General features: G+C 45.7%; 1 protein-coding gene across 6 annotated transcripts in view; it reads left to right on the forward strand.

Annotated features, from left to right (window-relative positions):
- The first annotated feature begins 11,192 nt into the window (after positions 1-11,192).
- ESRP1 (epithelial splicing regulatory protein 1) overlaps positions 11,193-16,733 on the forward strand; it is a 56,533-nt gene continuing 50,992 nt past the window's right edge. For 5 of the 6 annotated variants that reach the window (XM_004768551.3, XM_004768553.3, XM_004768555.3 and 2 more), the window contains exons 1-3: positions 11,296-11,651; positions 12,165-12,293; positions 13,544-13,657. In XM_004768551.3, coding sequence (XP_004768608.1) covers positions 11,520-11,651; positions 12,165-12,293; positions 13,544-13,657 — 375 coding nt within the window. In that variant the 5' untranslated portion in view covers positions 11,296-11,519. Of the gene's footprint in view, positions 11,652-12,164; positions 12,294-13,543; positions 13,658-16,733 lie in introns of all 6 variants that reach the window. The other variant, XM_004768554.3, reaches the window with a different exon arrangement.

Raw genomic sequence — 16,733 nt, forward strand, 5'->3', positions numbered from 1 at the left:
AACCTGAGCTAAGACCAAGAATCGGATGCTCAACCAATGGAGTCACCCAGGTACCCCAATTTGATGTATATAATCTGCTTTTTCTTCTATGTGGTAGTTGCTGCTATCATTTTGAGAATAGCAAAGGTAAAGAAGGGCTTTATGCCAAAGAATAACAGAGCCACTGACCGCACCATGGACGAAATTTTGCTAGCCAACTCTCGGTCAATAAAGATGACACTTCAGGGTGAAGAATGTAGCCGAAACCTATGTGTCCAATAAGGAAGGTGGGGAGCTGATGGAGTAGGTACAACAAGTTGGAAGAGATAACAAAGCATAGAAAATGGGCTAGCCATATTGGTGACCCAGGGGTTTAGAAAAGCATTCTAAATGCTCTTAAGTTAAATTCTAAAAGCTCCTGGGGGAACATCTGGATGGCTCATTCAGCTAGGCGTCCAACTATTGATTTCAATTCAAGTCATGATCCCAGGGTCATGACACTGAGCTCCAAGTCAGGCTCCCCAGGGAGTTTGCTGGAGATTCTCTCCCTCTGACCCTCCTTCTGCTCACTCTCTCTCTCTCTCTCCCTCCCAATAAATAAATAAATAAATAAATAAATAGATAAATTTTTAAAAATTTAAAAAGGAAAGAAAGTAAAGCATTCCTGGGGCACCTGGCTGGCTCCATGGGTGGAGCATGCAACTTTTGATCTTGGGGTCATAAGTTCAAGCCCCACGTTGGGGGCAGAGATTAAAAATAAATTCTTTAGGGGCACCCGTGTGGCTCCGTGGGTTAAAGCCTCTGCCTTCAGATCAGGTAATGATCCCAGGGTCCTGGGATCGAGCCCTGCATCAGGCTCTCTGCTCAGCAGGGAGACTGCTTCCTCTTCTCTCTCTGCCTGCGTCTCTGCCTACAAATGATCTCTGTCTATCAAGTAAATAAAATCTTTTTAAAAATTAAATCTTTAAAAAGAAAAAGGAGGGGTGCCTGGGTGGCCCGGTTGGTCTACATTTAGCTCAGGCCATAATCCCCGGGTGCTGAGATAGAGCCTCAAGTCAGGCTCCCTGCTCAGTGGAGTCTGCTTCTTCCTCTCCCTCTGTGATCTCTCTCGCTTTTATTCTCTCTCAAGTAAATAATAAAATCTTAAAAATAAACAAACAAACAAACAAACAAATAAATAGAAAGAGAAAGAAAAACACTCCTGCCTAGTCTATTTCCATATCATTTTTCTTATGTTTGCTCTGGGTCAAAGCCATGCTCTTAATAGGTCCACACCACAGCAGTCCGCTGAGCTGTTGGAGCTCTGCCTCTGTCATCACAGTTCAAGCTCCTTAACAGCAGAGTTCGTGTCCTGTGTATCCGCATATCCCACAGACAGATTTACCAGTATCAAAAGCATACCTCCATTAAAATTTCTTTGGACAGTTTTAAGAATGACTCATCCAAATTCCACACCCCACCTGCTGCCTCCATACCAACTCTTCTGAGTTCTCAGTGCGTCAGGCAGTAGCTCTGGAGTCAGACTCCAGGATAGCAAGAAGAAATGGGTTAGCATTGGAGGGGGGCGCTCACGTACTCTTTCTGTCCTGTACATTGCATGAGGAAGAGCTCTCAGCCAAGATGTCTTTTCCCTACCTAAACCTTAACGAGAGGTCATTTTCACTAAAACCAGCCATCCGGGCATCTCTGAGTCCCATGTAGGAAGGCTGTCACACTCTCAGAGGGAGCACACTTTCTGCGTAGTCATGGACACAACAGGGAAAGAGCATTGGACTAGGAGCCAGGAGACCAGAGCTCTGAGAACAGCCCTGCTGCTAATTAGCCAGGGCACCTGGTTTGGGCAAGTCACTTATTTCTTTGGCCTCTTGTGAAAAGAAGGAGCTGGAATAAAATGTGCAAAATTCTTTACCAAATATGAACATCATAATCTTTAATGACAGATGTAATGTTTATTTTTTGACTGCCATGTTATTTACGGTATGTTGTAGAATCTTATATCCTTCACGGGTCTCAAGGATACCTCATAATTCATGGTTATCTTGTAAGCAAACTGCGGTATAAAATGCAGGCTACTTGATAAAATTTAAGGTGTGCTATTACTACAACTATTAAATCAGCTTACTGCAGCCTGCTTTTGTGGCTTATTATTGGTCATGTGTATGTGTTGCAACCCACCTCTCACTGGGAGATAGGTTTTGCTTTGTGACAGTCTGCCCTGTTTTCGTTTATTAGTAAGATTTCTAGAGTCTAAACGTGGTTCATGTTAAGTACAGCATAGTGGCTGCATGGTCTCTGGAGTCGGACTCCCTAGGTATAAAGCCCTGCTCTGCCGGTGCCTCCGCTGCTGTTGTCACCAAGTTATTCTTAACCTCTGGTTTCATCAGTTAGTAAAGTGGGGGTTAAAATATTTTTACCTGATTTGGTTGTTGTGAGAATCACATGAGATATGTATAGTGTCAGTTTAATAAAGCAAGCTACTTTATTATTGTTATTTATGTTTATAAAGAGAAAGATCTCCCTTCTGCTCTCTCTCTCATCAACTCGATGGGCCACACCATAGAGGAAGTGCCAATGGTTTTGGGGGGATGCCTTTCAGAATGAGTAAAAATATTGTTTGCAGAAACGGATGCTGATTCAAATTAGATTCTAAAGCAGGGATACAGACTCGAACCAGAAAGGGATGTCCTATTACCGGGAGCAGTTCTATTTTGGAAATGTTATTCTTCCCTCTAACGTCAGTGTAATTGATGGATACCCTCACCGAACCTCTTTCCCAAGCTCTAAGCATGAGTAAGTACTACTGGTTGTCAAAGTTCAACAAGGGTGAACTGGTTGACTCCGTGACTGGAGTCACGGACGTGACTGGGCTGGCTCTGTTGGAAGAGCTTGTGACTCTTGATCTCTGGGTCCTAAGTTTGAGTCTCACATTGGGTGTAGAGATTACTGCAAAAAATAAATAAACTTAAAAAAATAATAATAAAGTGCACACAGTATTAACAAAAGCAACCATAAAGTGACCATTAATCGAGAGTCTAGGAATTTAAAAAAAGAAAGCTGTTGCCTATTTGAAATAAATAATACAGGGAAGCATTTTAAGTACATAATCTATAGTGGTAATCACCGAGGCTCTGGGAAACATCATAGATGTATTTGAGATTTCAGCTAAAGAATATATAATTTATTGCATCCTTCCAATTCAATTTGAAAAAAGGAACAAGACTAAAGTAGGCTTGGACCTTTGGCCGTGTGAGTCAGGGCAGCCTTAGTTGGTGGTGCTGTGCTGAGATGCCTCAAAGCCTTATTAAAAGTGTTTGGATCCCCATGAAACCCCACTATACCCAAGTTTAGCATGAGATTTGGGTAAGAATGGGGCTGATGGGCTTCAAGGTTTATAAAATGAGGAGTGCTGATTAAAAAAAATCAAGCTTTGAAAACTTCGAGTCCTGCTCTTGTGCACGGTGACTTTTTTTTTTTTTTTATTATTTGACAGAGAGAGACACAGTGGGAGAGGGATCACAAGCAGGGGGAGTGGGAGAGGTAGAAGACAACTCCCTGCTGAGCAGGGAGCCCATTGAAGGGCTCCATTCCAGAACCCTGGGATCATGATCTGAGCCGAAGGCAGACGCCCAACAACTGAGCCCCTGCACAGTGATCTTTAACCAGCTTTACTTGGAGTGCACACCCGATGGAATGTCAGCCTGGCTGGAAATTTCAGCAAGTTCTGTTGGATGGGGACATGGAGCATCGCTGCAGCCTTGTAGAAGTGTTGTTTCCTTTGTGGTACAGATACATGTACCTGTGAGATGCACTTTCACCAAAGAAAAAAGATTGAGGTAGGCAATATTAGTAAATGCATGTTAGTTGCAAATGAGGTTATAAGAACAGAAAATAGCAGAAAGTGGGTAGATGCCTCTAGGAAGCAGGAATCAGAATTCAGGGGAGAGACAGGTAACTACAGTTTTTTATTATAAAACATGTAGAATAATTAGACTTATAAGATGACATACTTATACTACTTTAAGTAAATATATATTAATTTTATTTTTAAGATTTATTTATTTGAGAGAGCATGCACAAGAGCATGAGTGGGGGGAGGGGCAGAGGGGCAGAATCTCAAGCAGAGTCCCTGTTGAGAGCAGAGCCCAATCCCATTACCTATAAGATCACGACCTAAGCTAAAATCAGGAGTCAATGGCCCAACTGATGGAGCCACCCAGGTACCCAAATACATATGAATTTTAAAAATACAAGTGAGTCTCAGGGAAATCAATTTGTTAATAATTTTTGGAAGGGATCAAGGCAGTGGCTTCAAAATTCTGATATATTTTTTTTTCCAATGGGAGACTGAATGAGACAAAAAAAGGACAATGTGGAGGGGTGCCTGCCTGGCTCAGTCAGTGGAGTGTATGACTCTTGATCACAGGGTTTTAAGTTCAAGCCCCAGTTGGGTGTAGAGATTACTAAAAAATAAAACCTTTAAACACCACTCCTGTTAACAACCCTTGACTGAAAAGATAAGGTTTGTTGCTGTGCTTCCCTCTCTAACTGGATTTTGGGTTAGGCAGGGATGTACTCTTGGGCAAAGAGCAGGAGGCCAGGAATAAGGAAGGGGGAATTCTCTGGGTGGAATCATTTCCTGTATGCCAAATGAAGTACATCTGTAGTTCTCAAGGAGAAGGTGTATCTTGTCCGATTCATGGAGCATTTCTCTATATGTAATTTTTCTGTATATTTCCCTATGACATGATAGTAAAGTCTTGATTAAATGTTTCAGCCTGCCTTGATGGTGTCTTTAGTCTAAGCTAACTAAGGTCAGAGGGTTAGGCCTTTGTGGTTGTCTGAAGAGACCCCCTCCCCACCTGGAGACTGCTCTAGAATAGTAAACTTTCTAGTTCTCAGGTTTGTTTTCTTTAAGGAAGATACTTCTTTATGCATTTCTTCTCCCCTGAAAACCAATGACATATACATTGTCATCACACCCATTTTTACAGGTGAAAAACTGAATTCTTATGAAGTTAAGGGACGCATTCAAGGCCATGAGGTAGCAAATGACAAGACTGATTAATAAATCCATACTTTATCCAGACCATCCATAATAATTGCTATAATAAAGGTTCAGACCAGCAATTTGTTTAAATATGTGGTGCACACAGTAATCCACAGAAAATTATGATGCATTTAGTTATCTTGACCATCACCTCCCCTTACCTTCAGAGAGGTTGGATTTGTCCAGGGAGTAGAAAATGTGATCTCTTTGGCAACCACATCTAAAACAACGAACAAGAAATATCAATGGCTTGTGGCAGCCTCAGAACACAGGATTTTACGCTGATTAGCTTTTTTTTTTTTTTTTAAGATTTTATTTATTTATTTGACAGAGAGAGAGGGCACAAGCAAGCAGAGGGAGAGAGAGAAGCAGGCTCCCCACCAAGCAAGGAGTCCCATGGGGGACTCAATCCCAGGACCCCAGGATCATGACCTGAGCTAAAGGCAGCTGCTTAACCAACTGAATCATCCAGGCGTCCCCATTCATTCGCTTTAAAAAAAAAAAAGTTGATCACAGGGCGCCTGGGTGGCTCAGTGGGTTAAGCTGCTGCCTTCAGCTCAGGTCATGATCTCAGGGTCCTGGGATCGAGTCCCGCATCGGGCTCTCTGCTCGGTGGAGAGCCTGCTTCCCTCTCTCTCTCTCTGCCTGCCTCTCTGTCTACTTGTGATCTCTCTCTCTGTCAAATAAATAAATAAATAAATAAAATTTAAAAAAAAAAAGTTGATCTAATTCTCATTCACCTTTTTCAAGTGTACGATTCATCCTTTTCAAGTGTACGATTCAGTGGTTTTTAGTATATTCACCACTAACCATCTCCACTCTAATTCAAGAACATTCAATTCACTTTATTACTAAAGTTGATTTAACAAAAAAGTTCAATATTAAAAGGGCACATGACCTGGTTTTATTTTTGCAGTAAAACGGGTGCTATGTAGAGGGGACTTGTAGCAGCAGCTGATTTCTTCCAATGAACACACCTATTGCTTATACCTGTTCCAAGGCTTCTAATACAATAATATTATTTCATTGTATTACCACTATTCCAATATTCTTGTTCCCCCATGAGTTGCCATTGCCACACTTACATCACAAGATTTATAAAGAGGTCAAATCCCCACAATATTCATTGGACATGTCTACCGCCATTTAATCTCAATGATAATTTCTTATCCATAAATTTTTTTCAACTTCGGAAGGTGAGCTTTGCTCATGATGACTATTCAGAATTCAAAGACCCATACTTCGATTTACTTTTTAAATCTTTTTTAAAGAGATTTATTTGTCAGAGACAGAAGGCACAAGCAGGGGGAGCAGTAGACAAGAGGGAGAAGCAGGCTCCCTACTGAGCAGGGAGCGTGACATGTGGCTTGATCCTAGGACCCTGGGATTATGACCCTAGCAGAAGGCAGATGCTTAATGAGCGAGGCATCCCTTGAAAACTCTTTTCTTACGTGTATAAGAGAATAGCTGGGTATGTGTGTGCAATTGAGAACTCCAAGAAAGATCTAGAGATCTCAAACAAAACTGGAGCCAACAAATGTAGTGCTACTACTATAGTCTTTAAAAAGGAAACTGCAGGGCGCCTGGGTGGCTCAGTGGGTTAAGCCGCTGCCTTCGGCTCAGGTCATGATCCCAGGGTCCTGGGATCGAGTCCCGCATCGGGCTCTCTGCTCAGCGGGGAGCCTGCTTCCCTCTCTCTCTCTGCCTGCCTCTCTGCCTACTTGTGATCTCTGTCTGTCAAATAAATAAATAAAATCTTTAAAAAAAAAAAAAAAAAGGAAACTGCATAACTTATAAGAAAGTGCCATAGAGCAGTGCCTGGGTGCTTGGTCAGTTAGGTATCTGAATCTTGGTTTCAGTTGAGGTCATAATCTCACTATTGTGAGATCAAGCCCCACTTTGGGCTCCACAGTTGGCAGAGTTGGCTTCAGATTCTATCTCTCCCTCTGCTTCTCCGCGCCCACCCCACCCCTGCACCTGCACCCCCTCTCTCTTTAAAACAAACAAACAAATATCTTTTAAAAAAAAAATTGACATAGAGATACCATTGTGTTAATGGTCAGCCATGGTAGAGACATCTGAATTTTGTCCAGTTCAAGAGCTGTTCTCTAAAAGTGACAAAAAGAAAAGGGTCCAAGGAGTGTAATGAAGATAATTAAAAGTAGAAAAGGTTCACAACAAAAGCTTCAGGATCTTGCAGTAATTTAGTCTAGGAAAGTTATTTAAGTACAACTTTAAAGGACTCAAGAGGATTGTTATACCAAAAAATGTGATGACCTTTATTTATTTCCTTCTTTCAGCAAGGAAAAGACAAAGAAAATTGATTCATTCTAAAGGAAGAAGGGTTAGATTAGCATAGAAAATCACCAGCCAAAGCCTTGTTAAAAACCAAATGGTGGTGGCAGCAAAAAGTCCTCTAAAATTTTTTAAAAAGCTTCTAAAAGTTGCAAAGATCAGTTTAAAAAATTTCTTCACTCAGATTCACCAATGTTAACATTTTGCCACATTTGCTTTATTTTCTCTCATATATATATGCATTTATATATTTATAATCATTTGAGAGCAGAATTATATACATAATTTCCTTTATTTCTAAACAGTGGGTATTTCCTAACACAAAGGATATTCTCCTGCCAAACCACAGTAATATAAAAATCAGGAAATTAACACTAAGACAATGCTATTATTTAATCTACAGACCTTACTCAAATTTTTTAAAAAAGATTTTATTTATTTATTTGACAGAGAGAAATCACAAGTAGATGGAGAGGCAGGCAGAGAGGAGAGAGAGAGGGAAGCAGGCTCCCTGCTGAGCAGAGAGCCCAATGCTGGACTCGATCCCAGGACCCTGAGATCCTGACCTGAGCCGAAGACAGCGGCTTAACCCACTGAGCCACCCAGGCACCCTCAAATTTTCCTATTATCTCAACAATGCCCATTTTTTAAAAAAAGATCTTATTTATTTATTTGAGAGAGAGAGAGTGCGTACAAGCAGGGTGAGGGGCAGAGGGAGAAGCAGACTCCCCACTGAGCAGGGTTCCGAATTAGGGGCTCCATCCCAGGGCCCTGGGATGAAGACCTGAGCAAAAGGCAAAGGCTGCACCCACTGAGCCACCAAGGCGTGCCTCAATAATGTCCATTAAAGGGGGGGGGGGATAAAAGTTCCAGGTCCAGGATTCATGCATGCTGCATTTAGGGGTCAGGTCTCATAAAGTCCTTTCCTATAGAACAGTTCTTCAGTCTTTGTCCTTCATAACCTTAATTTTCATGAATACAGGCCAGATATTCTAGGTCTCAGCTGCTAAGCACGCCCACACACACCACAAAAAGATTCTCATTTGTTAGGGGAGTTTTATGTGTGATCTTGAGTGAAGACCATAGGTAGAGTGACTCACACCCTTCAAAGTCCCTCCCAGAATTATTACTGTGTGCATCACATATTTAAATGTTAGAATTATTCTAAATGGTGGGACAGACAATAAATCATTTTTGTATTCAGAACTGCAGTGTTGCATAGATCCCCCCTTGGCATTCTTGCATTTTACGAGTTTATTTAACAAAAGTAGGTTTATCCGTCGAAGAATTAGCACCTCTCTTTTTAAACACTTGAAACTTAAATTACCTGTAGACTCCCATTTTCAGAATTTCGCCTTCTCAGTGATGAACTCTGCCCTCGCTAGGAAACAAGAGCTGCAAAAATGGGTGGGTGTTACTCATTAAAATCTTTCAACAAATATTTGTTGAGTGCCTAGTGTACGTCCGGCTCTGTTCCAACCCTGGGAATACGTTACGGAACAAAACAAAATCCCAGTCCTTGTAACCTAGTTGCACACATTCAAATTTAAATGAAAAACCTCAGAACCCGGGGATCCGACTTCCTTAAACAGGAAGACGAATCTCTGAAAAGGAGCGGCTCTGGGATTGGATTCTCACATGGACAGCGCCGCGGGATCCCTGATAAACGAGCGGAAAATAAAGTTCTCGGTTGATCCAAACGCACTACGCAAATGATTAATCCAAGTACCAGAGGCCACAGAGGACCGGCGACGCAGGACTTCCCGAGCGGCTGTAACCACTTTCTCAGCCACCGTCGGCCGCCGGGCGTGGGCCCTCCTCGCAGTCGTCGCGAGCGCTCAACCTGCCGGGCGTGGGCCACCACGTAGCCGAGCCCCGCGTCCCCGCCAGGCGGAACCTCCCGGCCCAGGCAAATCCAAGCACCTGGGAACCGCGCTCCGCGAACGCCCCGCGGGGAGGCGGCTCCGGGGAACCGGCTCCTCCGGGCGGCCTCGCCCACTGCAATGCAATCTGGGTGGTTTTTCCAGGTCCCTCCCAACCTCACTCCGCGCCCAGTCCCTGCCCCCGCGGCGCCTGCGGGCGGGGGAGCGTCGCACGCGGACCGGGGGTGGGGGACGAGGCGGCCGCTGGACCGCGGGGGGCCCCTTTCCCACCCTGCATCCCGAAGCCCGGGTGCGGAAAGCACGCGCCGCTGGAGCTCGAGCTGCAGACGGGGATGGTACCGAGCACCCTCGTGGTACCTTGAGCGCTGCCCGGCCCCGCCAGAGCCCTGCCTCCGCCCGCTCTCCCGGGACGCGAGCTGCTACCTGCGCCGCCGGCCGCAGCGCCTCCGCCCGCACGGTCCTGCCGGGAAGCGCCGCGGCTCGGCCCTGGGCTCCTCCAACTCCGCCCCGCCCCCTCCCGCCGCCCGAATCCTCGGCGGCTGCCCGCTCCGCCGGCGCTCGCTCCTGGTGGGGCAAGCGCGATCCTCATCCTCCCCAGACGCGCATCCCGACAGGTTCTCAAGATCCGCACCCGGCTGGGTTCCTTGCGGGGTGTGTGCTTGCCTGATTTCACACCATGAATATAAAGGGTGGATACCTGGGGCCCGACTAGTAATACCTCAGACGGATTTCGGTTTCCGAGAGTAGATAAGTTTGAAACCTAAAACTCGAGGAAACGTCACCTCTGGAGCTTTTCTCACACACGTCTAAAGGCCCTAACACGTCACCTTCCGACCTGGTGGCTGGGGGGGGGGGCGGTCATGGTGGGCGTCTAAGCCTCGGTGCAGACATAGCTTAGCTAGAGGAGGGGGAGTGCTTGCGGGTTGGCCAAATAGACATAGAAGTACAAAGGAAAAGGTGTGAGTAGGGGGCGTGGGGTCAGAGCGGGAACTGAGGAAAACATTGGCTTTGGCCAGTTGAGGAAAGCGTTAGTGTGTACGTTTTCTTTAGAGCCTCGGGCAAACCAAAGGAAGTGGGCCCAGCCATGGAGAAGGTTCTAGTCCCCAACTAGCAGCCAGGACCGAACAAGACATAGCAATGTTAAGGGAGTAGTTGGGAGACAAGGAAGTGGGGTCCATTGTGCCTCAATCTCCTCGTAGCGCGCCGCACCTGCGTCTTTGAGCGAAAGTTGGCGGCTGAGTGGGATCCCCGGGCGCCCGGCTCTGTCTCCTGAACGTGGGCAGCGTCCCGGGGTTTGGAGCAGCGAGCGTGCGCCTGGGCTCCGGCCCGGCGAGGGGGAGGGCCCACGGGGTTTCGCTTACAGTTTGCACTTAAAGGTGTGCTGGGGTCGGGAGCGGTTTTTCCGGTGTTTGGCAACGGCCCCCGCCACCGCCCGGCTGCCGTTGGCCGGTAGCTACCCCCGCGATTCGCCCTCCCCGGGCGCCGCGCCCTGAGTAGCTCCGCACCCAGGGCTTCACCTCTGGCCTCCTTTCGCTTCCCGGCGCCAGGCCTTTTCCCTTGACCCTTTAAAAGAACCTTCGGCGTCGCTCCCCACAGCAGGCGTTTTTCCCTGCCCCTCCATCCCTCTCCATTACCTTCAAAGAAGGGGTGCCCCCCCCCAGCCCACCACCACCAGCGACTCCCTCACTGCCCTCCGCGCCTTTCACCCCTCACCCTTTCCCCGTCCGGCCTGGGCTACCCTTCAGGTGGCAACCGCCTCTTCCCCGCCCCTCACGTCTCCCCCTCCTTCTTTCTCGCCCTCTCCTCTCCATTCATCCAGCCATTGTCTCCCGCCCCCTCCTCCCCTTTCCCCAGGCGGCCTCCTCCCCCACCGCTGCCACGTCGTGGTTTGAAGGAGCCAATGGGCCGGCGCCGCCAGGTGTCTCTTACCTGCACCACGTGGGGGAGGGGGAAGGGGCGGGCAGGTAGAGCCACATCCCAAAACAGAAAAGCTTTCAGCCATTGCGCGCTCCACCCGGGGTGCAGCCCTGCTCCTGGCTTTTTGCATAGACGCACCGGCCATTGAATACAAAAAGGGCAGGCCTCCGGCGCCCTCCTTCCCACCCCCCCTTGCAGCCCAGGGTGGGGAGCACCGGCCAGGTGTGGGCTTGGGTGGTAGGTTGCCGCCTTTTGCAGCAGCCGCGGCGAGGAGGGGGGGGTGGTGGGCACCCTTTCTTTTTCTCTTAGAAGAGATTTTTAGCACAGGTTTTCTCGTTCTCACTTCCACCCCACTTCACCGCCTCCCAACCCCCCTCTCCCCCTCCCCACCTTTCGTCATGACGGCGTCTCCGGATTACTTGGTGGTGCTTTTTGGGATCACTGCTGGGGCCACCGGGGCCAAGCTGGGCTCGGATGAGAAGGAGCTGATCCTGCTGTTGTGGAAAGTCGTGGATCTGGCCAACAAGAAGGTATTTCTCCAGGTTCCTGTCCAAATGATAGGAATGGGGCAAGAAGTTTGTTGTAGAAGTTTGGGGAGTCGGTAAACAAGTGTTCTTGTTTGGCCACTTGTGAGGCTGGACCCGAGGCCTACGGAATCCAGAGTAAAACCAAACGCGGTGGCCACCGGCTTTGGAACCGTTTCACTAATCCGAAATCTGGCTCAGGTGGGGAGGCCCGGCGCAGCCCAGCCAGGTTCTCTGCCCGTCCGGGGACGCCCGGCGGAGCCGGAGTGGAATCCCTGGAGCCCGGGTTCCCACTTCCAGGGCCTTTCTGACCTGATCCGGGTGGGGGTGGGGCCGGAGGCTGGGCCGTGCCGACCTCTCTGCCACTGGAGCCGCTCGCGACATGTGAGCTTTGATTCTGCGGCCAGACCCCACGAGGGGCGCCGGCCGCCGGGGCAGGGAGCGAGGGAGGAGGGTGAATATGGAGGCTTCCAAATTGAGGAAGGGGAAAACTGACCCCAGCTTCTTTCCCCTCTGGAGGTGGGACAGTTGCATGAAGTACTAGTTAGACCGGATCAGTTGGAGCTGACGGAGGATTGTAAAGAAGAAACTAAGATCGACGCGGAAAGTCTGTCCTCCGCTCCGCAGCTGGACCAAGCCCTCCGACAGGTGACAGCCCTGGGCCGTGCCGCCCACCCTTATGCAGGCCGCTCAGGTGTCCCCTACCCCACCCCACAAGGCAGCCGTACCAGGTCCCACGCCCTTGCCGGCGGGTCCACGAGCATCCCTGGGCAGGGTGGTGAGACGCGCGGCCGCGTGGGTGGAAACCCGGCCTTGAGGCCCGGGTGGACCTTTTGGGAGGCGGTCGCTGCTTCTCCAAGCTTCCCAGCGCCTAGTTCGTGGGCCTAAAGTTCCTAGTTCTCGAGATATTCCTGGGGTCTCGGAATCAGTCGGGTTTTACCAATTGAATGATAAGCGGAGTTTGAATCCTAGCGCCCCAATCCCCAGGGCTAGACCCCAGACGCTCCTGTTCTTTGAGGGGGTTTGGGTCTGTGGTTCAGCCTTAGGACAGAGGGCGCTGTGGCTGCGGTGTAGAGGAGCGGGTGGTCCCCGCGCGGCGTACCAGAGGTGGCCCAGTTTGGTGGGGGACCTGAGGGAGTCTACTTGGTTTCAGGCTTCTGGACTCGGACAAGCCGGGTTCTGGTTGCCTTCTTTGTTCTTCAGTGGCCTTGGTCGTAGCGCCGGGGAGGGTTTGCAGGCCGGAACATGTAGAACTGCTCGTTGGGTCACTGTGAAACTGGTGGAATCCACTTAATGGAATTGAGGTGACCCCAAAACCGGCTGCTTCGTGGTTCTGACGGGTACTGGATCAGGGGTAGAGCGAGGCGCTACACACCTGTGCAGGTGAGAGTCAGAGCTCGCAAGGCCCTGCCCTAGCAGGCAAAGTGCGAATTAATAGGGGTAAGTTACCATTTGGGGGGTTCTGTTCCAGGAAACGTGTTGCCAGACTTTCCAGAGGTCCTTATACCCATTAACCACATTTGTTTATCATAAACTGGCATCTTTCTTAATCTCAACACATCCAAACATAAAGTAACACCAGGGAATGATGTAATCTGAAGGCAACCTGCTGATGAAATGAGACCCGACTTAAAAAGTCTTGAATGTGGATTTATTGCAAAAATAGAAGAGGGGATGGAAGGAAGAATGTATATACTAAATTCTCCTGTCTGTGAAATGTGGGTTGATTGGAAAGCTTTCCTGTATAAAGGAGTCTAGATAGGAGCCTTTCTAACATTGCTCCAGCACTGGTGTCCCTTTATATGGCCTTTTGGTTTTACATGGTTATCAACACGTGGGGCCACTTTGCCAGAGTTTGGAATTCCTGCATCAGTTGCCTCCCTGTGTCTTGTTTTCAGTTTAACCAGTCAGTAAGCAATGAACTGAATATTGGGGTTGGAACCTCCTTCTGTCTCTGTACTGATGGGCAGCTGCATGTCAGGCAAATCCTGCATCCTGAGGCTTCCAAGAAGGTAAGAGTGCTGGCTTCTCGGAGAATGATTGGACCTTTGGTGGTGACTGGAGGCTGCCCTTTTTTTTTTTTCCTTTTTTTAATGGTTTATCCAAGTTTCTCCATTTTTAAAAAAGATGCCTGTCGGGAGTTACTATTTGATGGCAGAGTTTCAGCTTGAGAAGATGACAAAGAATGGGTGGTGATGGTTTCACAACAATGTGAAAGTACTTAATGCCACTGAACTGTACACTTACTGTTAAAATGGTAAATACCATGCTATGTGTATTTTACCACAAAAAAGAAAATTCATGACCCTTCAGTAGAGGTGTTTGACATAGCAGTAATTTTATAGGTACTCTCTGATGACTTAATAAAAGTTTCTCTTTTTGTTTAAGTTTTTGAGATGGTTAACATTCTTACTTTTCCAAAGTATATTAGCTGAATTTTTGACTTTTAAATGAATAGCAGTAAGCAGGAGAAAACATTTACTTTTAAATTTTAAGACATTGTGGTATTTTCATCTGTGTGGAAAATGCTTTATCTTAGAAAGGAAGGAGCAAAGAATAAGGTTGAATTAAACCCTTTTAATTGTAACTGATTTCACTTAAGAGCTTTGTACTGTGTAAAGAGAGCCATATAACTAGTGAAACATTAATTACAGCATACTGCACTTTGACTTAAAGTAAATGTTCAAAACTGATTAAATTTTGTATCATAACAGTAGGTTCAGCCTCATCTTTTATCTTTGCTGGTCTTTCTGCTACGGAAAAGCATATGGGGGTGAGAAAAATATAGCCTAACTATAGATACGTGATTTCTCTCCCTGGGAAGAATACTGAGGGGCTGAGGGAAAATGGAGAGTATAGAGGGCAGACCCAATGTAGCCAATCATTGCTAATATAGTTGATCTTATCAACCTAATTAGTTTGAGCTGTAACTTTTTATTGTGGTAGGCAAATACTGAACTTGAAAAGATGAAGTGAAATATTTTTTTAAAGAAAGTAGATGGGGCAAGTTTTCAAAGAAAGATTTAGACTGATATTGATGTCACAAGTATAGTGGCTAGGCAGTGCAAATTTTTCTTTTTACCTCACTAGGGAAGAAATGGAAAGATACAGATTAAATATGTAATGACAGTTTCAAAAGTCTGAAAGAGAAATTCAAGTTCCTCTATCAGTCGAGAAACCACTCCTTTTGTAGCAACTTTAGTAATTATTCAATTAAAAAGGGGCAGTGGTTTTCATTAATAGATGCTAGACCAATTGCTACACCCTTGATCCAGAAATAGATATATGAGGATATTTTTCTTCCCCTCAAACTCCTATAGAGAGGGATAAAACTTAATCCTTTTTCTGTTGTGCTGAGGGAAAACAGCTGTTTTATTTCAGATAGACTGCTGTAAATGTGGGAAAACCTCCAGAGAATAATTGAGACATTTTTCTGAGTCATTTCTGCTAGGATTTAGATAGAAACCTAAAAACAATTAATATTCTTAAACTAATTTAGTATCATAAGGTAATTCTATTTATTAAGAAAAAATAGAGAAAATCATAAAATAATCTTGCCATTCAGAAAACTATATTGAAGTGTTTTTCTCTAATATGAATATATTTGAAAATATTCTTCCAGGTACTTGTAGAAAAGCCCATTTTTACAAAGAGCACTCATACCACACTTTATAGCCTACTTTATAGTTTAGTATAACAACAGTATCTTTTTTTAAATTTTTTATTTTTTATAAACATATATTTTTATCCCCAGGGGTACAGGTCTGTGAATCGCCAGGTTTACACACTTCACAGCACTCACCATAGCACATACCCTCCCCAGTGTCCATAACCCCACCCCCCTCTCCCAACCCCCTTCCCAGCAGCCCTCAGCTTGTTTTGTGAGATTAAGAGTCACTTATGGTTTGTCTCCCTCCAATCCCATCTTACAACAGTATCTTTTTTAAGACTTAAATGTTCTGTATTTTAAGTGAATACAACTATTAAATCTTTTATTTTTGAACATGTAAGTTATTCTCATCATAATTAGCTTTTAAATGAACATTCTTGTAGGTAATCTTGATTCACCATTTTCTTAGTAACTGTCTAAAAAACTGACCATGTACAATGATACCTATTTTATTTATTTATTTTTGAAAGATTTTGTAGTAATTCCTACACACAACGTGGGGCTAGAACTCAACAACCCTGAGATCAAGAGTCACATGCTTTACTGACTGAGCCAGCTGGTGCCCTGATACCTATTCTAAATACAGGAGGAGCAGGTCTCTATCTAGTAGAATCCAGTTAGGAAATCAGGATAGAAAGAGTTATCATTGCATAAATGTTAAATAGGTTGCAAACATTAAAAAGTCTTTATTTCCTTGACTTTCTAATGTGTAAATGAGTAGAAATTCCCAGTGAGTGAAGAGAAACTATTTTGAGATTGTAAGAAAAATCTAAGTTCAGTTTTTTTTTTTTAAAGTTTTTATTTATTTGACAGATCACAAGTAGGCAGAGAGGCAGGCAGAGAGTAGGGGAAGCAGGCTCCCTGCTGAGCAGAGAGCCCGATGTGGGGCTCAATCCTTGGATCATGACCCAAGCGGAAAGCAGAGGCTTTAACCCGCTGAGCCACCCAGGCGCCCCCCTAAGTTCAGTTTTTAAAAAAATCATCTTTCAAAGCTATTCAATGTGGGTTTCCCTGCCCCAGGGGAAACGAAAACATAATAGTGTATACTATTTTCCCAGACCATTGAACTAGCTTAATAACCACAAGAGTGGTGCTAGTAGCTAAGAACAGCAGGTAACTTTCTCCTGTGCTCTTGAGATTTGTGATTTTTCTTTTCTTTCCTTTAAAAAAAAAAAGTCTAATTTGAGTTCTCAGGTATAGTCAGAATCTTGGCCAGGAAAACTAATGTGGCACTATAACTTGGCACAAAAATCATCCTTTTTAGGCAGTCAGGAATTTATTATCTTACTCTGATTTCAATACAGAAAATATTTATTATATGAAACCAGTATTTAAAAATACTGTGTTTTGTAGCTGAGTCCTATGTCTAGGTAGATATTGTAAAAGGGCTAATACTGCTGCCTGAAAATACGGGTGGT

This window comes from Mustela putorius, unplaced genomic scaffold (assembly GCF_011764305.1).
Source record: "Mustela putorius furo isolate JIRA1106 unplaced genomic scaffold, ASM1176430v1.1 tig00000228_pilon_pilon_pilon, whole genome shotgun sequence".
NCBI lineage: Eukaryota > Metazoa > Chordata > Mammalia > Carnivora > Mustelidae > Mustela > Mustela putorius.